The sequence below is a fragment of the Chrysemys picta genome, chromosome 8 (genome assembly GCF_011386835.1).
Source record: "Chrysemys picta bellii isolate R12L10 chromosome 8, ASM1138683v2, whole genome shotgun sequence".
Classification (NCBI taxonomy): domain Eukaryota; kingdom Metazoa; phylum Chordata; order Testudines; family Emydidae; genus Chrysemys; species Chrysemys picta.
This window is the reverse complement of record NC_088798.1, coordinates 76,455,338-76,480,446: the sequence shown is the minus strand read 5'-3', so window position 1 is coordinate 76,480,446 and position 25,109 is coordinate 76,455,338. Positions and strand designations below refer to the sequence as shown.

At 44.3% G+C, this 25,109-nt stretch overlaps 1 protein-coding gene across 1 annotated transcript in view; it reads left to right on the top strand.

Moving 5' to 3' along the window:
* The window catches only part of CTNNA1 (catenin alpha 1), a 214,369-nt gene that overhangs the window by 19,114 nt on the left and 170,146 nt on the right, over nt 1-25,109 (top strand). Inside the window, exons 2-3 of the mRNA XM_065555883.1 lie at nt 8,997-9,103; nt 23,491-23,686. Coding sequence (XP_065411955.1) covers nt 8,999-9,103; nt 23,491-23,686 — 301 coding nt within the window. The 5' untranslated portion in view covers nt 8,997-8,998. The remainder of the gene's footprint in view (nt 1-8,996; nt 9,104-23,490; nt 23,687-25,109) is intronic.

The window sequence follows — 25,109 nt, the reverse complement described above, 5'->3', positions numbered from 1 at the left end:
CACTGCTGAGGGTGAGCAGGGACTCAAGGGGGAGGGTCTTCTCCAAAGCAGCTAGGATTGCCCAGTATCTCCACAAGAGTTTCCGGGAGATCTGAGGGAGATTCCTGTGAAGTGAGAGAGTATCAACAGCCTGTTCCGCCGCTCAGACTAGGCATGCGGTGGGAGACAAGCCTTCTTTCTTCAACTCAGCATTGCTCCAAGCGGGGGATCGCCTGGTGCGTGGAGCAGGCATGGCCACCTGGAAAGATGTGCTGAGACCATTGCATGCATCACTGAGCAAACAGGAAGAGGACTTTCAAATTTGCAAAGAAATGTACGGGGTGGGGATGGCGGTTGCTCACCTGAGGGCAGGCAGTAGAGTTCAAACTTATGACCAGAGAGGTGAGAACAGGCATTGTGGGACACCTCCCAGAGGCCATTCGCAGTGCTGTAATCGCCAAGGTGTCTACACTGGCACCGCAGCACTGTAGCCTCAGCTCAGAAAGTGCCATGCCTTGTGTCGGGGTGTTCCCCCCTACCCCCCCCCACTAAGTGGCTTGGCAGTTGTACACCTCGCGAGTTACAGAAAGCTGCTTTGCTGCGCAGAAACTTGCTAGTGTAGACACGGCCTGAATTAAGTATTTTTGGAGTCTATTGTCTTAAATGCAAGGTAATATATTGTGAGCCAGGATGCTCAAAAGGACTTTACTGAAGAATGGGGCAGACAGGAATGAACTTTTTGGACAAGACATGTTAAGTGGATTTCATTGGAAATATCACAGGAGAGGTGAAAACAAATCCTCCCCCTTTTGCCTCAGGTTATATAAAAATCCAGCCTTTTGAAGCTGTGCCCTGAGGAGAGGCCAATTGTCTGCTGATTACCTGTTCCCAGGGTCACAATATCAAAGGCCCAAACTGTATAAAAGAGTGACAAATGGCTTGTCTACACTGGCAATTTACAGCGCTGCAACTTTCTTGTTCCGCGGTGTGAAAAAACACCCCCCCTGAGCGCAGCAAGTTTCAGTGCTGTAAAGTGCCAGTGTAGACAGCGCTGGTAGCTAAGCCTCTTGTGGAAGTGTGTGTGTGTGTTTATCCCCCCCCAGCCCCAGCGCTGGGAGAGTGCTGTGCTGCGACCACACAAGGCATGTTAAAGCACCTAACCTTGAGACAAGGTGTGTGAGGTAATATCTTTTATTAGATCACTTCTGTGGTCAGAGAGACAAGCTTTGGAGCTGCACTGAGCTCTTTTCCCAGACCTGTGTAACTCAAAAACTTGCCTCTGTCTTACAGAAGTTGCTCCAATAAAAGATTATATCTCACCCATGTTATCTCTAATACCCTGGTACAGACAGAGCTACAACAACATTGCATAAAGGAGTTACTGATAGATTCATGCGGGTGCTAGTTCTGAGCCATGAACTTGTAACCATACAAAGTTGGAGCCCTTGTTGGGGGGAGGAGGGGGCGGGGCTGATCTCTGGTAAGCTTATTAGTATGCATGTAGGTTGACTTGTTGTTGTTTTTAGTGTTTTCTCTGTAATGCTTAAGAGGAGAGATGGTTACTTGTAAAGAGCTGTGTGGTAACTGATAGCTGTGGGGAATTATGCTGTTTATAGCCTCTGAGGAGAAGGCAAAGCAGACTTGTTTAGGCAGTCTGACTTGCTGGGGAACTTAAGCAAGGAACTGTGCAGTTAGGGAAAAATTGTAGGTCTCAGCCCCGGAGAGGGGATGGCTGGAGAGCCAGAAGCCTAAAAGTTGGTTTCCTTGCTAGCCCACAGAGGGGGAATACAGGCGCAGTTGCCCTGAACTGTGATAGTAGCTTCCTTTTTTTTTTTTTTTTTTTTTTTTTTTTTTTTTTTTTTTTTTTTAGTAGTATCAGTTTTAGAAAATTACTTAGGTAATTTTGGGTTTTGCTTCTAACTGATTAGAGAAAATTTTTTCTGTATTCTAGTTTCTGTAACTTCAAATTAGTAACTTCACATAATTCCACATGGGCCTTTGGCACATCAGCAGTAGAGAAAGAAGCATGTGACTGTAAAGACAAACTGTGTGTGTGTGTGGGGGGGGGGGGTAATACTTCAAGGGCTGGTAAAGTACTTGAAACTTTCAACCACTCATTGAAACTGACTAGAGTTGTCTAGCAGGACCTGAATGCTGTGTTATAGGATCGGAGCAAGGGGAATATCTGAAGGGTTTGACAGATGGGTAGAGGGAATTTGGGGTTGGACAGGTGGCATTTAACTAGGCTAGGTACACAGATCCTAACATTGGATTTTCAGCCTGCTTGCAGCATTGCTAGATCTCTCTGCCTCAGTCACTCAGAACAGCTTAAACTTGTCCTTAAGAGCCTGGTTTGTGCTGAATACCCTTGCCCAGGGTGGGCAAACTATGGTCCAGGGGCCATATTGGGCCCTTCAGACATTTTAATCTGGCCCTCAAGCTCCTGCGGGGGAGCGGGTCTGGGGCTTGCCCTGCTCTGTGCTGTGGCTCCGCGTGGTTCCTGGAAGCAGCGGCATGTCCCCCCTCCAGTTCCTACGCATAAGTGCAGCCAGGAGGCTTCGCACATGGCCCCAGTGCAGCCCCCGCAGCTCCCATTGGTCAGGAACCGTGGCCAATGGGAGCTGCAGGGGTGGCGCCTGCAGATGGGGCAGCGCGCAGAGCTGCCTGGCTGCACTTCCGTGTAGGAGCCAGAGGGGGGACATGCCGCTGCTTCCAAGAGCTGCTTGAGGAAGCACCGCATGGAGCCTGCACCCTTGTCCCCCTCCTGCGCCCCAACCCCCTGCCCTAGCCCTGATCCCCCTCCTGCCCTGAGCCCCTTGGTCCCAACCCAGAGCCCACCTTCCCATCTGGAGCCCTCATCCCCCTTCCCACACCCTGAACTCCTAATTTCTGGCCTCACCCTAGTGTCCTCGCCCCAACCCCCAATTTCATGAGCATTCAGGCCCGCCATACAATATCTGTACCCAGATGTGGCCCTTGGGCCAAAAAATTTGCCCACCCCTGCCCTAACCTAACAGGCAGTCAAGCTATTCACAGTGCAACACTTCCTGGTGTCTATAACTGTAGCCAGATTAGTGTTTTGAGTTAAGGGCATTATCCATTATTCAGACTGGGAATTATGTAAATTTTTAACAGTGAGGGTAATTAACCCTAGGAACAATTTACCAAGGGTTGTGGTGGTTCTTCATCACTGGTAACTTTTAAATCAAGAGTGAATGTATTTCTAAAAATTTTGCTCTAGGAGTTGTTTTGGGGAATCTGTGTTATACAACAGGTCAGACACTAGACTATCACAATGATCATCCCTTCTGGTCTTAATCTATGAATAACATTCAAAGGGAAAATGCTTATGGCATATGCTAGACATGTGTATTGCAACTGAAATGTATCTAACTTGCAGATCTACAGTTCTTTCTCTTATGCCCATCCTTTACCAAGGGTCAAAACCTGTCACTGACTTCCAGATGTATTACTTAGTTTGTCTGAGGCATACAAAGCATGGGAGTAAAGTCCCTCTTTTGGCATTTGGAGCATGTTCCTAGAGGGCAATGGTTTCTCCAGGGGCTGAATGTGACACACACCGATTTCCAGCAATATTCTTGGGAGACCCTATTGAGTTAAGTTTAAGTATATTTGGAATCTATTGCATTGAGTGAGGGGGTTATGTATTGTGGGCCAGGATTGTACGTCACTTCTGAGTGAGATAGGATGTGAACCCTGGAAAGTGTTTGTTATTTACTATTGAATAACGTGCCAGACAGGAATGGACTTTTGTAACAGACTGTATCAAGTGGCCACCTGGGGAATATTGAGGGAGAAATGAATGCAAATTCCCCATCTCCAGTTATGTAAAACTCTAGCTTTTTGAAGCTGCATCCTAAGGAGAGGACCATTCTCTGCTGATTACCTGTTCCAGAGTCTGTCAAAGGCCCAAGTTGTATAAAGGAAAGACTAACCTATTCAAGGGTGTGCTAGTTCTAAGCTGATGCTGTCTTGAATTTTACCCCACCAAGAGTTTGTGGTTACAAGGATTGAGTCCTACCAGAGTCCTTGCTGGAGTTGTGGGGTGGTGGTGGTCTCTAAGTTTATTAGCATGTGGGTAGGTTCTTCTGTTTTTAATGGGTTTTCTCTTTAAGAATAAATCTGTGAATCTTGCTTGCTGCTAGTCTAAAGGAAATTTCAGGTGAACACAGAAATTTCTGGTTCGAGTTGATTTTTGAACATGGGTCTCTCCTTTTTGCCTCTCCCCACCACATTCTCTCATACCAAACTACAGCCAACAAGGGATAATTGCATTGGCTTGGAAGTTCTGGTAAAGTGATGAGTAATGAAATAGTTTGCTTAACTGTTACCCATAGAATTTGGAGTCAACATCCCCCTGAGATGAATAGGGCAATTCACACCACTCTGAGCTATCCTTCTGATGCATTAGCTTCCTGTATCTTTGAATAGTTTGGAGTCAGTTTCACAAGAGTTGCCAGTTTTCTTGATTCTATTTTACGAGTGACATGTTTGGTGTCTTTACGGTCCCTAGTCTTGAGAGTGCAGCCTAGTCTTAACTAGGAAAAAAGGTCTCAACATACGTTAGTTACCAAGAATTCACACTAGAATGTTACTACATGTTAGTTGACAAGGCGGTCTATCATCCATCCTCTTCCCCCCTCCTCCCCCCACCCCATTTCCATAAGCTGGTCAAGGTAAACATTAGAGGGTTTATTTTAACCACCTAACGTGTGGAAACAGCCAACTGTCTTCTCCACACTATGATTTTACCATTTGGGGGTTTCCACATGGTAGATCCAAAACACATGGATTTTGTGGCAGATATCCTTTGAATTCAAGAAGCCCCATGTGTACTAATACTATTGTTTGTAGCAATAGCTATATCAGGGTTGCAAAATGGCTTCCTATAACCCTGTTTAGAGGGTGATTAGTCCAAACATAAGACATTTCAGGCATAAGAAGAGGCAAGGAGTTTGGGTATGTCTACACTGGCAGAGTTACAGGACCGGCAGTTACAGTGCCACTCAGAGTGCTGAAGGGAAACTGCAGTTGTGTGTTCATACTGTCAGCTGCCTGCGCAATAGCGTGTTCACACTTGGGGCATTTGCAGTGGTATTCGGAGCAGTGCACTGTGGGCAGCTGTCCCACAGAGCATCTCTTCCTCTTCTGCTGCTAAGAGATGGGGTGGGGATGACAATTGGACACCTGAGGACAGGGCAGTAGAGTTCGAACTGATGACCAAAGAGGTGAGAACAGACATTGTGGGACACCTCCCGGAGGCCAATCGTAGTGCTGTACTCGACCAGGGTGTCTACACTGGCACCTGTGGTGCTGTACCCCCAGCGCAGAAAGGTGTATGCCTTTTGGGCTATTTTTTACAGCACTGCAACTGTGCATTTTCTGCGCGCTAAGTGGCTTGGCGGTGTGTACATCTCGGGTGTTATAACGCAGAAAGCTGCTTTACTGCGTAGCAACTTCCCAGTGTTGACAAGGTCTATATCTCAAACTTTGAAGGATTAGATTTTTATTGGTAGATGATTTCACAGTACACACACTGACCAGTTTTTTTCCCAGTGATAATTGAAACCTACTGGTAGGCAGAAAAACGTTACTTGAGAACTTTGTGTGTGATTTAAGGATATTTACCAACATCACTTGTCAAAATATACGAAGTAATTTGTCTTAACTGTTATAAAGCCTTAAGTTTTTGAATCCTTGAACTTCTGATGTATGGGTGTTTAGCATATTAAAATAAATGCCAACTCTACCTTTGTTTGTACTGCTACCATTTCTCATGCAAGAAAACAATGAAAATTCAATACCTTTATCTTAATTTGGGGATGGGATGAGCACCATCTCTAATTTTAAAATGTTTCGAAGAATGCATGCGCACACTTACCTGAGATTCCTTCCCCTTCATAACACTCATCCATACTTACCTGGTTGGACTGATTAGACTGTGTTGGAGTCTCAAACAGGTCCTGACTTGCAGCATGGCTGGAGTCCCATGCTGCGTCTCCCCCTGTTTCTCTTTCTGTTTGCTGTTCACGGCATGGGTCTCTGTCTGGGGCTTTTTCTGAGGTATCCCCAGTGGTCTGTAGGATGCTGGTGGGTTTTCTGCCAAATGTGGCATGCAGCCCATTGTTAAAGCAGCAGGTCCGTGGTTCAGAACCAGATCTATTGTTGGCCTCATGATATGGCTGGCAAATTTCCTTTGTGTTCACATGGCGCTGCTGATTCCTGTTGAATCCCTTTGTACCAGGGATGCAGGCAATCTATTAATAACATCCATCTTCCTATGGCTGGTTCATATCTGGCAGGCCCATATCTGTTTGCGCAGCCTTTTCTTTCCACAGGTCCAAGAGATCCAGTATCTCCTGTCTGTTCCAGGCAGGAATATGTCTAGTGGGTGGAGCTGTCATGGTCAGTTGCACAAGGGTGAGCTGCTAGGTGTGCTTGCTAAGGTGGACAATCAGGGAAAGGTATTTAAAAAAACATTCAGGTGTCTTAAAAGGGATGGAATGGCTTCCAGTTTGTGGAACTGCTCGGCAGTGGAGCTTATACTTGTGACCAGAGTGGACGATGTCACAGGAAATGGACACGTTATGGGACAACTTCTTGAGAACTGCTAGGGTCCCCACAGGTCATGCAATGTCTACACTTGCATTGTGTCAACCTCAGTAGATCAGCTGTCCCTGCATTGCTGTAACTGGCTGTTTATGTAGGTCAGAGACAAATTTGAATAGACATATGCACAGATAAGTTGAGGCAAGGCAATGCATGTCCTGTATGACTTATGATCCAGTATCCTGTCTTCAGACAGTGGCCAATGCCAGATGCTTCAAAGGGAATAGAACAGGGCAATTATCAAGTGATCTCACCCCTGTCATCCAATCAGAGCATCTGGCTGTAAGAGGCTTAGGGACACCGAGAGCATGGAGTTGCATCCTTGACCATCTTGGCTAATAGCCATTGATGAATCTATCCTCCATCAACTTATCTAATTCTCTCTTGAACCCTGTTATCCTGTTATGGTTTTGGCCTTCAGAGTCCCCTGGCAAAGAGTTCCACAGTTTACTGTGCATCGTGTGAAGAAGTACTTCCTTTTGTTTTAAACCTGAGGCCTATTAACTTCATTAGTAACAGTGCAGTGTAGACTAGGCCTCAGTCTTCAAAGAAGTCCCCCAACAAAAACTGGATACATTTTTTTTCTGGTACTTCTGAGATAAATAGGGGAATAATTTATTAATTTATCTCTTCCGCCCGCCCCCCCCCCCCCCCCCCCAGAGAAGCATGCTTTCAGGCTTGTAGTATAAAGAAGCACAAAGGAGACCAACCAAAACATTTTTATTTGGAGGTTACCTTTAAAAGTAATTATTCTATGTAGGAGATGGAAGGGTGTAACTTCAAACATCAGGTATCCTTTAAAGCATGGAGAGCCAGAAATTATGACGTATGGCCTAAAAATTAACCTGGAACTGGTTTTGCAAACCTGTAAATATTTAAATACTGGGTTCCCTAGAATCAAGTTGTTGCTTATCTGTGTTTTTTGTCTGGTTGTACCATTGTTTCAGCAATCTGAGTACTGTCTGGAGGTAAAGCTAAAACTGGGTATTTCCTTAATTCATTTTGTGTCTTCATCATGTTAGATATATTCTTGAACCATGATACATCTCTCCAAGAATATCAGGTCTGTTCAGTGTCTTAGGAAAAATACCAAAGAGAATCATGAAGTGCCACTTGACTGTTCAATGGGGATGTAAACATGAAACCCCTTTAGCTATGACTTCGAGCATGTACAGTAGAACCTGAGTTACAAACACCAGAATTATGGACTGACCAGTCAATTACACATCTCATTTAGAACTGGAAGTATGCAATCAGGCGGCAGCAAATACAGCGCAGTGTTGTGTTAAAAGTAAACTACTTTAAAAAAAAAAGGGGGGGGGGTTAAAAAAATCTGACAAGGAAACTGTTTCTGTGCTTGTTGTATCTAAAGTAAGATGGTTTAAAAGCATTTTTCTTCTTCATAGTAAAGTTTCAAAGCTGTATTAAGTCAATGTTCAGTTGTAAATTTTTTTGAAAAAACAACCATAATGTTTTTGTTCAGTTTTTTTTGAACATTTCGAAGTTACAAACATCTCAGGAATGGAGAAGTTTTGTAACTCTGAGGTTCTACTGCAGAGCCTGCACCCCAATCCCCTGCCTCAGCCCGAAGCGCCGTCCCTCCCCCCCCCCCCCCGCACCCTGAACTCCTCTTTTCTGGCCTCACCCCAGAGTCCGCACCCCCAGCCAGAGCCCACTCCAATTTCATGATCATTCATGGCCCGCCATACAATTTCCATACCCAGATGTGGCCCTCAGGCCAAAAAGTTTGCCCACCCCTGTTCTACTGTATTCATAAAGCTGTAAAGCAGCCTTGTAGTGGGATATTTTATTGGAAAGTGTTGGTTCTATCCATGAAATATTGATAAATATGGAAGGTGTACAGTACAGCAGTTGAACATGCTCAAGCTTTTCAGCTGTATATAGCAGCATTGCTATAGCTGAATGTAAGGTGACTTTGTATTCAAACTGTTAAAAGAAAACAGCCTCCATTTGGGTTTGAGAAGTAACTGGGGGTTGGAGGGAAGCTGGTTTCTGACGCCTAAAATATTAGCTAGAGACTGAACTTGGTCAGAATAAGACAAACTAACCACCAAAGCACTTTTGATGGCGCGCTCTGTTTTGGAATACTATATTTTAGGTAGTTTTTCTAGGCTTATTTAACATAAACGTAACAATCATGGTGTCATAACTGAAAACACAAATTTGCACTGAAATTATAAAATGGGAAGCTAATTCAAAACTGGTATTCCCAAAGGCAGTGCAAATTTGACTTAAGCAGTAAGTACTTTAATGTAGCACTTTCATATAATCCTTATGTTTCATTTCAAAATAGATCCGTCATAGCAAATAAGACCTAGTAAGTCTGAAGTTTAACTTTTTTCCTTTCTTCTCTCTTTCTCTCAAAGAAATGACTACTGTTAATGCAGGCAGTGTTAACTTCAAATGGGACCCCAAAAGTTTAGAGATAAGAACACTGGCAGTTGAAAGACTATTGGAGCCCCTGGTAACACAGGTAAGAAATCTCTATATCAAGCTCTCAAGTTTTTGGTAAGTTTCAATTTGATAATTAATTCTCATGCCTTCAAGTTTGAACTCCAGAAATGAAAACCTGGTCTGAAATAGATAAGTGGAAGGGGGTGGGGGAGAAATCAAGAATAAAAGGTTTTTGCTCAGTCTGATGCTTCTAGTCTTAATCTTTGAAGACTTTTTTTTGCTTTTGTCACAACTTAATATAACACAATCCTTCATTTAATCAGAAGTGCAAAAAGCACATATCAAATTGCTGCTGAAGTTTTATTGTACTTGCTCTCAGTTTATTCTCTTCTCTGTAGTACACTTTTTTTTTCCCCAACAAGAATCTTTTAGGTGAAAGACTTACTAAATTGTTCTTGTCTAAATAGTGTTCTTTACAATTGTATCATTAGAAACTGAGATGCTGTAGAAGGTTCTATCTTGCATTAGAACTCTGGTGGACTAAAAGCCCTTACTTTATAGTGGGAACAGCAGCAACTGCTATAGTTAAGATTGCATAACAGCTTTCATTTGAATTCCATGTTAGATAGAAAATTTATAAGCAAAAGGTTCACTTTGGGGAGAGCAGCCAAATGGTGAAAATTTTGAGCACAAATGGTTGTTGCCTGGAGTACAAGGCAACTAGATATTTTCCTATTTGAAAATACTAGAAGCACTTTTTGTACATGTCTATAGCCAAAATTAGTTGGGAGGAGTAAGACAGTTGAAATAGGTAATGAAACAAACTCTAATTTAGAAAAAGGGCCTTGGTCAAACTTGGTTTTCATTTGACACAGAACTCTTGGACAACTGCATACTTGTACTTGTAAAGTGTCCGCTAAACTTGTGTAGTGTGCAGCCACTGAAGACTTTGGTCTGTGTCTGTGACTACCGTATATACTTATTCATTAGCCCATTCGTTTATAAGCTGACCCCCCAAGATGGATAAGTAAAAATAGCAAAAACTGTATGACCCTTTCATAAGCCGACCCTATATTTCAGGGGTTGGAAAACTTGGGCTCATAGCCCGTCAGGGTAAGCTGCTGGTGGGTCGGGATGTTTTGTTTACCTGGCACGTCTGCAGGCATGCAGCCCCTCAGCTCCCTATGGCAGCCGTTTGCCGTTCCCAGCCAATGGGAGCTGTGGGAAGTGGCACTTCCTGCAGCTCCCATTGGCTGCGAACGGCAAACCGCGACCACAGGGAGCTGAGGGGCTCCATGCCTGCAGATGCTCCAGGTAAACAAAATGACAGTGTATTAGATATTCAATTCAATGATTCCATAGAGCAGGGATCAGCAACCTTCGGCATGTGGCTCGCCAGGGTAAGCACCCTGGCGGGCCGGGCCAGTTTGTTTACCTGCCACATCAGCAGGTTCGGCCAATCGTGGCTCCCACTGGCCGTGGTTCGCCGATCCAGGCCAATGAGGGTGGCGGGAAGTGGCGGCCAGCAAATCCCTTGGCTTGTGTCTCTTCCTGCAGCCCCCATTGACCTGGAGCGGCGAACTGTGGCCAGTGGGAGCCGCAATAGGCCGAACCTGCGGACGCGGCAGGTAAACAAACTGGCCTGGCCCACCAGGGTGCTTACCCTGGCGAGCCGCGTGCCAAAGGTTGCCGATCCCTGCCATAAAGTTTAAAATCATCAAATTTTGGTGTCGGCCCGTTTATAAGCCAACCCCCGCTCTTTGATGTGTCACTTATTTACCAGAAATATTCGGCTTATGAACCAGTATATAGGGCAATTACATAATAAAGTGTACTGAAGGAGATGGAGAGAGTGGGTGCATACCTTGTAAGGCCTACAGGATGGAGACACCCAATAAAAATACTTTAGGCACTCTAAAGATTTGCAGCAAACCCTTTCTCATGCATTGGGGAAAGTATTACAGTGACATCTAGCCTTTTCAAGAATATGGAACTTAAATAATTTTGCCAGTTTGTACAGAATGTGTCAGTTCTAGAGATCTGAAAAACTTTCTTCAATGTGTCAAGATCTGTAGACTTGCAATTAGTCAGGTTCTGTCTCCAAAGCTGAAGTAGGAGTTCATTGGCAAGAAGTAGACTCTACTTCTAGATGAACTTACCATTATTTTCTGTCTCTAAAGTTGTAAAACGCGATTGGATTTCCTACCGTTTAGTTCTGTATCCTTGCAAATTCGGAGTCATTCATAGATTTCTCCCTTCAGGGAAATTCAATTGACAACATCAGAAGAACAAACTTTTTTTTCCAGGCATTCTGAGTTCAGGGTAATTCTCTCTCGTGAGGTACTGCAACAGCCTGTACCTGCAGTTCCAGGTGCTCTAAGTGGTGTGACAGGGAAATAACCAGAAGAAGTTGAAGCAAACTTCCTCTTGCATTAAATGTAGTGCATGAACTGAGATTATCCGTTGGTGAAAACTGTCCCTAGTGAAGGACTGTTATCACCACAGAGGGCTTCTTACCTGTCATGGATCCACTGATAGGCAAGTAGATTGATCTTTTGAGGAGCTCCAGAACCACTTCATTAGCCCTTGAAGTTTCTAGAGCATCCGTTTTGTTTCACAAAGGGAGACCTGGCATGGGTGAAATCTGTCAGAGGTCCTGCCATTGAAGATGTGTGCTCTACATACTGGAGGTTCCCTTATGAAAAGTGAGCTAGTGAGTGGGCTGTTGATCCTGGAGCTGTGCCACAGAAGTGTAGCTGGAGATGGAAAAGAGATTCCTGTGACCTGTTGTCATAAGTGAATACTTATGCAGATGTCCTGATTTTTATAGGGACAATCCTGATATTTGGGGCTTTTTTTTTTTTTTTTAATCTGGGCTCCTATTACTTCCCAATTTTTCACACTTGCTATCTGGTCACCTTAGCACTATGGCAAAAACTGAACTTAAATCCTAAAAATAAAAACAAAAAAACCCAATAGTTGTACCAGTTCAAGTCAAGAAGGGCCTAACAACTTTTGTCTAGCTAGTGTTTTATAGCTACATGTCAAGAAGTGGGACTGTTACAGATGAATCTTAAGTGATCAGTTTTGTTAACTTCCTATTAAAAAATGTAAGAGGCTAAACAAATGGCAGATCTTGTACCTCTTCAGTTTGCAATTTGAAGCTACTTACTGAGACTACCTAAGTATAAAGAAAACCAGAATTTATTCCCCATTTTAAGCACATTTCAGAATGCTACTAGAGCATAATATAGGGACCATAAATCAACAGCGGTATTTGTCTTGTCTGTTGTTAAAAGGCAAGAAAACTTCAATTGTCTGTATCAAGGTGTCTGTGCCCCAGAGTCATGTGCTTTGTAGATCAAATAGTATCTTTCTGCCAGTGTCTACCAAGACTTATTTTTCTTAGAGCAATGGCAGCTTCCTGGCTGGAAAGATTACACTTTTGTATTAAGAGAGATTTGTAAGACACCCCGTAGGTTCTTGATCTTTTTAAAACTAGATGTACAAGCAGTGGTGGATGCAATCTATTCTTATTGGAGCACTACCAAGTAAATGGCTTTGTCCAGAGTTGAGGTTCCACCTTATAGTAACACTACTAACAGAATCCCATCTGTAGGATCTGCAGATATTGCTATTGGAAGACAGTGAATTTTCAGATACACTTTCCTGCTGGCTTTTAAATTAAACCTCTCTTGGGGAGGGTGGGATGGGAGGGGAGAGAAGAGGGGAGTTTGTGGTCACATAGCTAGACTCTCATAATGCACATGCACAAGGGGGCCAAATTAAGGCTGTACACACAATCTCAATTCTTTAATTTTCTGACTTTTGAGTACTTTAGAAGAACATTAAGGCTGCAAAGTAGGTTTTTTTACATGTGCCTTACTGAGGCTTTTAAAAGAGTAAATGGGGGCGGGGGGACAAAAACCAAATTCCATCATGGAATTTTGACACCCACATGGGTCATCTTGAGGCAAGAAGAAAAGGAACAAGACAGTCTGCAAAATATATTTGATGCCTGTATAGGGAACAAGCAAGATGAACTGGAAAACCTGTTATATGAAGCAAATTGTGACTTAATTGGCATAACAGAGCCTTGGTGGGATAACTCCCATGATTGCAGTACCAGCATTGAGGGATACAACTTGTTCCAGAAGGATAGGTATGGGGGGCAGGGGGAGGGAAAGGAGGAGGGATTGTGCTGTATATCAAGAATGCGTACACTTGCTCCAACGTCCAAGAGAAAGTGAGGGGCAGACCTACTGAGAGTCTTTGGGTGAAGATAAAAAGGGAAAAGAATGGCAGCGATCTTATGATGGGGTGGTCTATTATAGAGCATCTAATCAAGAAGAGGAAGTGGATGAGGCATTCTACAAGCAAGTGACAAGATTAGCTAACACACACAAGCTAATATTAATGGGGGATTTTAACTTCCCTGATATCTGTTGGACGTTTATTATAGCAAAACATAATATATCCTGCAAGTTCTTACTTGTGCAGGGGACAACTTTCTGATTCAGAAAATTGAGGCAACAACTAGGGGGTCATCCATTTTGGATCTGGTGTTGATCAATGGGGATGAATTATTTGCAAATGTGAAAGTGGTTGGGAACTTAGAAGAAAGTGTTTATTGATCTGATAGAATTCAAGATCCTACGGAAAGGAGGACATGAGAACAGCAAAACAAGGACACTGGACTTCAGAAAGGCAGATTTCAACCAACTCAGAGAAATAGGCATGGTTCCATGGAAAGACCAATTAGGAAGAAAAGGAGTCGAAGGTGGTTGGCAGTTCCTAAAAGATGTAATACTAGATGCTCAACATAAAGCTATTCTGATGCAGAGGAAAGATAAGAAGAACTACAGGAGGTCAATGTGGCTGCACAAGAAGCTGGGAAGAGGGGCATGTCACCAAGGAACGTATACATGGGAATAACATGAGCATCTAGGGACAAAATCAGGAAAGTCACGGCAAAGAATGAGATACAGCGGGCAAGAAATGTTAAGAGACCACGAGAAGGGATTCTACAAATGTCAGACAAGAAAGATCAGGGATGGTGTGGATCTATTGCTCAATGGAAAAGGTGAGCTGGTAATGGAAGATGATAGGAAGACAGAGCTGCTCAGTGCCTACTTTGCTTCAGTCTTCTCACAGAAAAATGTGACTGGACAACTAGTGAAGTTGCCATAGACCGTAAAGGGAAAGGGATGCAGATCAGGATAAGTAAAGAACACTTCAGATCTTCTGACTGATTTGAATGAATTCAAGTCACCTCAGGGTGCTGAAGAAATTTCTGCACCATTCGCAATAATATTTGGATGATGAGAGGTCCCAGAAGACTGGAGAAGGGCGAACATAGTGCCCATCTTTAAAAAGGGGAAAAAGGAGTTGGGGAATTTATAGACCTGTCATTCTGACCTCAAAACCTTGGAAGTCGGTAGAACAATGTTTAAAACGTTTAGTTTGCAAATACCTTGAAGATGAAGGGGTAATCGCTGGCGGCCAGCATGGATTTATTAAGAACAAATCATGCCAAACCAGCTTGATTTCATTCTTTGACAGGGTAACTGGTTTGGTGGCTAGGAGGGATGCAGTGGACATAATATATCTGGGCTTCAGCAAGACTTTTGACACCGTTCCACTTGACATGACATGATGCCAATTTTTAAAAAGGGCTCCAGCGGTGATCCCGATTAATTCAGGCCGGTAAGCCTGACTTTAGTACTGGGTAAACTGGTTGAAACTATAAAGAACAAAATTGTCTGACACATAGATGAACATAATTTGTTGGGGAAGAGCCAACATGGTTTTTGTAAAGGGAAATCATGCCTCACCAATCTGCTAGAATTCTTTGAGGGGGTCAACAAGCATGTGAACAAGAGGATCTAGTGGATATAGTGTATTCAGATTTTCAGAAAGCCTTTGACAAGGTCCCTCACCAAAGGCTCTTAAGCAAAGTAAGCTGTCATGGGATAAAAGGGAAGGTTCTCTCATGGATTGGTAACTGGTTAAAAGATAGGAAACAAAGGGTAGGAATAAATTATCAGTTTTCAGAATGGAGAGAGATAATGAGTGGTTTCCCCTGAGAGTCTGTACTGGGACCAGTCTTATTCAACATATTCATAAATGATCTGGAAAAAGGAGTAAACAGTGTGGTGGCAAAATTTGCAGATGATACAAAACTACTCAAGATAGTTAAGCCCCAGGCAGACACTGAAGAGCTACAAAAGGCTCTTTCAAAACTGGGTGAATCAAGAAAGAGATCTTGGAGTAATTGTGAATAGTTATCTGAAAACATCCACTGAATGGGCAGGGCAGTCAGAAAAGCAAACAGAATGTTGGGAATCATTAGGAAAGGGATAGATAATATATTGCCTCTATAGAAATCCATCATATGCCCACATCTTGAATACTGAGTGCAGATTTGGTTGCCCCATCTCAAAAAAGATATATTGGAAAAGGTTCAGAAAAGGGTTACAAAAATTATTAGGGATATGGAATGGCTTCTTATGAGGAGAGATTAATAAGACTGGGACTTCTCATCTTGTAAAAAAGACTACTAAGGGGGGATATGATAGAGGTCTATAAAATCATGACTGGTGTGGAGAAAGTAAATAAAGAAGTGTTGTTTACTCTTCATTACACAAGAACTAGAGGGCACCTAATGAAATTAATAGGCAGCAGGTTTAAAACAAACAAAGGAAGTATTTCTTCACACAATGCACAGTCAGCCTGTGGAACTCTTTGCCAGTGGATGTTGTGAAGGCCAAGACTATAACAAGGTTCAAAAAAGAACTGGATAAGTTCATGGAGGATAGGTCCATCAATGGCTATTAGCCAGGATGGGCAGGGATGGTGTCCCTAGCCTCTGTTTGCCAGACGCTGGGAATGAGCTACAAGGAATGGATCACTTGATTACCTTTGTGTTCATTCCCTCTGGTGCACCTGGCATTGGCCACTGTCGTAAGACAAGAAACTGGGATAGATGGACCTTTGGTCTGACCCAGTATGGCCATTCTTATGTTATGACATTCTGATATGTAAGCTGGAGAAATGCAGGTGCAGCAGAACTACCATTAAGTGGATACATAATTGGTTAAACAACTGCAAACAAATAATACCTATTAATAGAATGATGCCAGATTGGAAGGAGGACTCAAGTGGGGTTCCACAGGGATCTGTTCTGGATCCAGTGTTGTTTAGTGTCTCTTTAATGATCTGGATGTAGGAATAAAGAGCATACTGATCACAAAGCTGGGAAAGTTGCAAATACTTTGGAGGCTAGTGCTAAAATTCAAAGTGATCTTGATAAATTGGAGAACTGCACTGTAGACGACAAAATGAAATTCAACAAAGACAGATGTAAGGCGCCAAAGTTAGGGAAGAAAAATCAAATGTGCAAATACAGAATGGAGGATAACTGGCTTGGCACCAGCGCTGCTGAGAAGGATCTGGGAGTTGTGATGGATGACTACCTCAACCTGAGTCAACAATGCAATGTTGCGCTGTTTGTCTCTCCCCTGCCCCCCACCTCCCCTCCAAAAAGAAAAGAAAAAGCAAATACGACTATAGGCTACATTAACAGAGGCATAGCACGCCAGTCACGGGAAGTGAAAGTACTGCTCTACCCTGTACTGGGTAGGCCTTGACTGGACTACTGTGTCCAATGTTGGTCACCAATGTATACAAAGGATGTAGCAAAACTGGAAAGACTCCAGAGGAAGTGACAAAGATGATCAAAGGGATGGAATATAAGTCACATTAGCAAAGGCTGAAGGAACTGGGGATGTCTAGTTTGGAGAAAAGGAGATTGGCGGGGGGGCGGGGGGGGCGAGATATGATAGTCTTCAAATACTTGAAAGACTGCCACAAAAAACAAGATAAGTTTTCTCTTGCCACAGAAGGCAGGACAAGAGGCAATGGGTTCAAACTACAGCATAGCAGATTTAGATTAAATCTCAGGAAAAGCTTCTTAACTGTAAGTAGGATGATGGCAGAGACTGCCTAGGGAGGTCATGGAAGCTCCTTCACTGGAGACTTTCAAAAGGAGGCTGGATAACCATTTTTCTTAGATGGTTTAGACTCAACAAATCCTGCATCTTGCCTGGGGGTTAGACTAGATAACTCTTGTGGTCCCTTCTAGTCCTGTGGTTCCATGATTCTATGAGGGTTGGAACTTTTAAAGCCACAGCACTTAACGAATGGAGGAACTGATGTCAATAGTAGGTTGTCATTGTTTTTGTGGACTAGCTACTAAAGGGATGACCAGTCTCTCTGGGTTTGCAGATATTTTCTGCTAGTAGAGGAAAGGTGAAACTTGGGAATCTCCCCAGATTGCTCTTTCCAGTCTCCTTGTCCAGTCAGTCCCAGTATTCTCCCCCCAAAACTTCTTGTTCATATCTGGTTCCTCCACCACCAGTCTAGATGTTGTCCCATCTGCATTTCAGTCAGGTATTCTCCTCCTCCTCTTCCTCCCTATTACCTAGGTGTCAGCAGTGGAGGTATTGGGAGCACAGGAGAAACTGCTTCCTACTCTCATTTCTGGTGCCTACAGCATCCAGGATCAGTAAATGTAGAAAAAGTTCTCCTCAGCCTCTGCTGCCCTGGTCTGGAATATGGAGACTCAGTGGAGAATTTAGCTACCAAATCTCAGGGTATGTCTATACTACGAAATTATGTCAAATTTATAGAAGTTGATTTTTAGAAATCGTTTTTATACAGTCGATTGTGTGTCCCCCCACACAAAATGGTCTAAGTGCATTAAGTTGGCGGACTGCGTCCACAGTACCGAGACTAGCATCGACTTCCGGAGCATTGCACTGTGGCTAGCTATCCCACAGTTCCCGCACTCTGCCACCCATTGCAATTCTGGGTTGAGATCCCAATGCCTGATGGGGCAAAAACAGTGTCGCGGGTGACTCTGGGTACATGTCAGGCACCCCCTTCCTCCCCCTCTCCATGAAAGCAATGGCAGACAATCGTTTTGCGTCGTTTTCCAGCCCAGATGCCATAGCACTGGGATCATGGAGCCTGCTCAGATCATCGCGGCAATTATGAGCACTTTAAACACCACGCGCATTATCCTGGAGTATATGCAGAATCTGCCAAAGCAAAATCAGGCGAGGAGACGACGGCAGTGCGATGACAAGAGTGATGAGGACATAGACTTCTCACAAAGTACAGGCCCTGGCAATGTGCACATCTTGGTGTTAATGGGGCAGATTCATGCCATGGAATGCAGATTCTGGGCCTGGGAAACAAGCACAGACTGGTGGGACCGCATAGTGTTGCAGGTCTGGGATGATTCCCAGTGGCTGCGAAACCTTCGCATGCGTAAGGGCACTTTCATGGAACTTTGTGAGTTGCTTTCCCCTGCCCTGAAGCGCCAGAATACCAGGATGAGAGCAGCCCTCACAGTTGAGAAGCGAGTGGCGATAGCCCAGTGGAAGCTTGCAATGCCAGACAGCTACCGGTCAGTTGGGCATCAATTTGGAGTGGGCCAATCTACTGTGGGGGATGCTGTGATCCAAGTAGCCAAAGCAATCAAAGAGCTGCTGCTATCAAGGGTAGTGACTCTGGGAAATGTGCAGGTCATAGTGGATGGCTTTGCTGCAATGGGATTCCCTAACTGTGGTGGGGCGATAGACAGAACTCATATCCCTATCTTGGCACCGGAGTACCAAGCCAGCGAGTACATAAACCGCAAGGGGTACTTTTCAAAGCTGCTGCAAGCCCTGGTGGATCACAAGGGACGTTTCACCAACATCAACGTGGGATGGCCGGGAAAGGTACATGACACTCGTGTCTTCAGGAACTCTAGTCTGTTTCAAAAGCTGTAGGAAGGGACTTTCTTCCCAGACTAGAAAATAACCATTGGGGATGTTGAAATGCCTATAGTTATCCTTGGGGACCCAGCCTACCCCTTAATGCAGTGGCTCATGAAGCCATACACAGGCAGCCTGGACAGTAGGTAGGAGCTGTTCAACTATAGGCTGAGCAAGTGCAGAATGGTGGTAGAATGTGCATTTCGATGTTTAAAAGTGTGCTGGTGCAGTTTACTGACTTGGATAGACCTCAGCGAAACCAATATTCCCGTGGTTATTACTGCTTGCTGTGTGTGCCACAATATCTGTGAGAGTGAGGGGCAGATGTTTATGGTGGGGTGGGAGGTTGAGGCAAATTGCCTGGCCGCTGATTATGTGCAGCCAAACACCAGGGTTAGAAAAGTACAGGAGGGCATGGTGCGCATCAGAGAAGCTTTGAAAACCAGTTTCATAACTGGCCAGGCTACCATGTGAAACTTCTGTTTTGTTTCTCCTTGATGAACCCCCCCCCCTCCCTCCCATTGGTTCACTCTACTTCCCTGTAAGCTAGCCACCCTCCCCTCCCTCCTTCGATCACTGCTTGCAGAGGCAATAGAGTCATTGTTGCTTCACATTCATGCATTCTTTATTAATTCTTCACAAAATGGGATAACTGCCAAGGTAGCCCAGGAGGGGTGGGGGAGAAGGGAAGCACCGGGTAGGGTGTGGGAGGAGGGAAGGACAAGGCCACGCTGTACTTTAAAACTTATTGAAGGCCAGCCTTCTGTTGCTTGGGAATCCTCTGGGGTGGAGTGGCCGGAGGCCCCCCCACTGCGTTCTTGGGCGTCTGGGTGAGGAGGCTATGGAACTTGGGGAGGAGGGCTGTTGGTTACATAGGGGCTGTAGCAGCGGTCTGTGCTTCTGCTGCCTTTCCTGCAGCTCAACCATACGCTGGAGCATATCAGTTTGATGCTCCAGCAGCCGGAGCATTGACTCTTGCCTTCTGTCAGCAAGCTGACGCCGCCGATCCTCTTCAGCCTGCCACCTCTCCTTGCATTCATATTGTGCTGTCCTGCACTCTGACATTGTCTGCTTCCACACAATCTGCTGTGCTCTGTGTGGGAGGACAGCATGAGCTCAGAACATTTTATCCTGAGTGCGTTTTTTTCGCCTTCTAATCTTTGCTATCCTCTGCGAAGGAGAAAAATTTGTAGCTAGTGGAGGCGGGCGGGAAAGGGAGAGTGGTAGTTAAAAAGACACATTTTAGAGATCAACGGGTAGACTTTCTTTCACATTAAACCTTGCTGTTCACATTACATAGCACATGTGCTTTCGTTACAAGGTCGGATTTTGCCTCTTATATTGAGGGCCTGCCGGTTTGGTGTGAGAGATCACTCACGCAGTGCCAGGCAACAGAATTCGGCTTGCAGGCAGCCATGATAAGCCAGTGTCTTTTGGCTTCTTTAACCTTCATAACATGTGGGAATGGTTTCAAACAACAGCGCTCTCATTTCCCATACCAAGTGGCCATTGGGTTGGCCATTTAAAATGGGTTTGCAATGTAAAAGGAGGAGTTGCGGTTTGCGGGTTAGCGTGCAGCACAAACCCAAATTACACCCCCGCCCCCCCCCCAAACACCCAATTCTCTGGGATGATCGCTTCACCCCTCCCCCCACTGCGTGGCTAACAGTGGGGAACATTTTCTGTTCAGCCACAGCTGAGCAGGAACGTACACCTCTGAATGTCCCCTTAATAAAATCACCCTATTTCAATCAGGTGACCATGAATGATATCACTCTCCTGAGGATAACACAGAGAAATAAGGAACAGATGTTGTTTAAATGCCAGCAAACACCTGGACCATACGCTGTGTGACAGACCCAGACCAGTGGGGTACAGGAGTCTGGTAGAGGGCAAATATACTGGTCACTGGATGAGTAGTTTTCTGTTCCCTGAGTGACCAGAGCAGGGGCTGCACCAGAGTAATCAGGAACCTGCTAGAACCAGTTAAGGCAGGCAGGCTAATTAGGACACCTGGAGCCAATTAAGAAGCTGCTAGAATCAATTAAGGCAGGCTAATCAGGGCACCTGGGTTTTAAAAAGGAGCTCACTTCAGTTTGTGGTGCGAGTGTGAGGAGCTGGGAGCAATAGGCGCAAGGAGCTGAGAGAGAGGGTGTGCTGCTGGAGGACTGAGGAGCACAAGCGTTATCAGACACCAGGAGGAAGATCTTGTGGTGATAATAAGGAAGGTGTTTGGAGGAGGCCATGGGGAAGTAGCCCAGGGAGTTGTAGCTGTCATGCAGCTGTTACAGGAAGCACTATAGACAGCTGCAGTCCACAGGGCCCTGGGCTGGAACCTGGAGTAGAGGGCGGGCCCGGGTTCCCCCCAAACCTCCCAATTGACCTGGACTGTGGGTTCTTCCAGAGGGGAAGATCTCTGGGCTGTTCCCCAACCCACATGGTGAATCTCTGAGGCAAGAAAATCTGCCAATAACCCATCAAGATAGAGGAGGAACTTTGTCACAGCTGCCATGCTTTGTTATGCAATGATTCCAGACTACGTGCTACTGGCCTGGCGTGGTCAAGTGTCCTACCATGACAGATGGAATACGGCCACCCTCCCCAGAAACCTTTTGCAAAGGCTTTGGGAGTACATCTAGGAGAGCTTTATGGAAATATCCCTGGAGGATTTCCGCTCCATTCCCAGACAGGTTAACAGACTTTTCCAGTAGCTGTGCTGGCCGTGAATGCCAGGGCAAATTAATCAGTAAACAGCTTGCTTTTTAACCATGTCTAATATTTACAAAGGTACACTCACCAGAGGTCCCTTCTCTGCCTTCAGGGTCTGGGAGCACGTCTTGGGTGGGTTCAGGGGCTACTGAATCCAGGGTGAAAAACGTATCCTGGCTGTTGGGGAAACTGGTTTCTCCACTTCCTTGCTGTGTGCTATCTTCAATCTCTTCATCATCATCTTCCTTGTCCCCAAAACCCGCTTCCATGTTGCGTGCTTCTCCATTGATGGAGTCAAAGCACAGGGTTGGGGTAGTGGTGGCTGCACCCCCCTAGCTTGGCATGCAGCTCATCATAGAAGCAGCATGTTCGGGGCTCTGATCCAGAGCGGCCAGTTGCCTCTCTGGTTTTCTGGTAGGCTTGCCTTAGCTCCTTAATTTTCCTGCGGCACTGCTTTGCGTCCCTGTTATAGCCTCTGTCCTTCATGTCCTTGGAGACTTTTTCAAATATTTTGGCATTCAGTTTACTGGAACGGAGTTCAGCTAGCACGGATTTGTCTCCCCATACGGCGATGAGATCAGGTACCTCCCGTTCAGTCCATGCTGGAGCTCTTTTGCGATCCTGGGACTCCATCATGGTCACCTCTGCTGATGAGATCTGCACTCACCTGCACCTTGCCACGCTGGCCAAACAGGAAATGAGATTCAAAAGTTCGTGGGCCTTTTCCTGTCTACCTGGTCAGCGCATCTGAGTTGAGAGCGCTGTCCAGAGTGGTCACAATGGAGCACTCTGGGATAGTTCCTGGAGGCCAATACCATCGAATTGCGTCCATGCTACCCCAAAATCGACCTGGCAAGGTCGATTTCAGCGCTAATCCCCTCGTCGGAGGTGGAGAAAAGAAATAGATTTGAAGCCCTTTTTTCGACTTAAAGGGCTCTTTGTCGTGTGTACGGGTCCAGGCTTAAATCGAGGGTAACGCTGCTAAATTTGACCTAAAATTGTAGTGTAGACCAGGCTTCAGTCTCCGTTCACCCATGCTTGGTAGAGACTGCTTAGAAGCTTATAAACTGGCCAGATTTGGACAATTTTTCCATGGGGCATGGCAAAAGGCACATACCTGACACATTCAGCTTTTGCCAAACTTCAGATTTCTGCTCCACAGCATGGAGCACTAAAATTTCTAAGTAAAAAGACTGCCTTCCCCCCGCCCCCCTCCAATCTCATTCTCTGAAAAATTCAGCCAAAATGGTTAAAACTTGGTGAAGTTTTATAAGCAACTGAAAACAGGGTCTTAAAATGGGAAGTGTCAGTCAACTTTAAACTTACAGATGGTGTTACCAACTGCACCTAGAAAAGTGATTGCTGACAGGTTGCAGTCCTCTAATTTGGCTGCAAAATTACCTTGCTTGCAAAGTCCCTCATCTCTATCTTGGACTGAAGAAAGACTGTGAAGCTAGCTTTCTGTAGATGTGCCACTTCAATCCTATTAATCTTTTAAAATGTTTTAAAGTCTTAAACGGTTTTGAACTAATTGTTTCAAACTTGGATTCTTCTTAGGTGAAGCCAAATCCAAATCCTGGCCTCTTACTGAAATTGCAGCTTCATGATGCACAGAAAAAGATGCATCTAACTTTTAATTATTTTTTGTCTGCATCTTAAAAAGAATAACACACCCCTCACTAAGCACTTTAGCTTAAGTTTATCATACTTGTCTAATTACAATATAGCTATGCTTGTTTGTAAAAGAACCATGAAAACTACTCAAAAATGAATTTACTAGCAATTAAGTACTTACTTGAAGTCAGCATAGGTATTGCAAATATGCTATTGATTCAGAAAATCCGAGCTATTAAGTTGATAAACTTGTATCTTGTTTCATGTTACATATACTTATTCGGTATACATCTCAACTATAAATTATCCCTTTTTTCAGGTTACAACGCTAGTTAATACCAGTAACAAGGGTCCTTCCAACAAAAAAAGAGGACGTTCTAAGAAGGCCCATGTTCTGGCTGCATCAGTTGAACAAGCAACAGAGAATTTCTTGGAGAAGGGAGACAAAATTGCAAAAGAGAGTCAGTTTCTTAAAGAGGAACTAGTGGCAGCTGTGGAAGATGTTCGCAAGCAAGGTAGGTGGTGTATTTTTGAGAACTTAAATCTGAGTTTCTCTCAAGTCTGTCTTTTAGCTATTCTTTCTAATGCCCATAATGTTATCGGTGTAGGTTTATCTTCCAAATTTTGTTCTTTAATTTCCCTCAGCTTAAATATCGCTTTAGTAGTTTAAACGGCACAGGTGCCACAGGTAAATACTCTACACTACAAAAGACAGAAATGGATTACATTTTTTAAAGGGCATTTTCAACTTAATTTTGCTCCCGAAATAAACTTTCTTTAGAAGAGGTTTTCTGTAAAAGCTTAGTCTTAAAAAGTACAATTCTTTAAACATGGGGAATGTTTAAAACAAAACATTGCCATACTAAAAATCTGAAGGTGAAACTAAGTGTCCAAGCTGAGAGACTTAGTTAAAAGTAAACGATGCATAAATAGTGACAAGCTGAATTGTAAAAGTTATTGAAGAAATGTTGGTTCACAACATAAGACTTTATATATTAAAAAAAATGCTGTCCCTTTTGGTTGTTGTTTTCTCCAAAGAAGTGTAAGAAAAGCTTCTGAAACCAGTCACTACAAAACTTGTGTTGGTAAATTTGTTACTCATAATGATTTACACTTCACTCCTGAGTCTTCATTTTACAGTTCAGTGATGTCCAGTCAACTGATATTAATGGCTACTGTTAGAATTTGTTTTTCATTTACTTGTTTGTGGCTGAAATTGACTAATGACAAAGTATCGGTTGAAAATGGTTTGAAGTTTTGGTTCAAACTGGCTGACTGAGATTCTCATTTGCAGCATAAATTTAAAAAGGGACTCGTGGTGTTGGTTTTAAACAGAAATGTGCAGGAACCCTTGCTTTAAGATGGTCTTCCATCTCTTGCTGCTTGCTTGATCTCTGCTAGAGAGGCAGAGTTTAGTTTCAACTGCGACCCCAGTCAGATACAGTAACTCCTCGCTTAACATTGTAGTTATGTTCCTGTAAAATGCTACTTTAAGCTAATCCAATTTTCCCATAAGAATGAATGTAAATATATATAAATCATGATTGTAAGCTTGGTTGAGGTGGTAGAGTAAGAGGGTGAGATTTCCCAGGGAATGCCTTACTGCTAAATGATGAACTAGCACTCAGCTGAGCCCTCAAGGGTTAACACATTGTTGCTAATGTAGCCTCACACTCTACAAGGCAGCACAAATGGAGGGAAGAGACACAGCATGGCAGAGAGAGACACACACACCGTGTGTGTGTGGGGGAGAGACAGAGAGAGACTCTGTGTGTGTGTGTGTGTGTGTGTGTGTGTGTGTGTGTGTGTGAGAGACATGCATTGCCCTTTTCAGTATGCTGACCCCCCCTCTAAGTACATTGCCTTTTTAAGTAGATCAGCAAATTAAGACCGCAGCTGCTGCCAGCAAGTTCCCTCTGTCCTGAGCCCTGTTGTGTC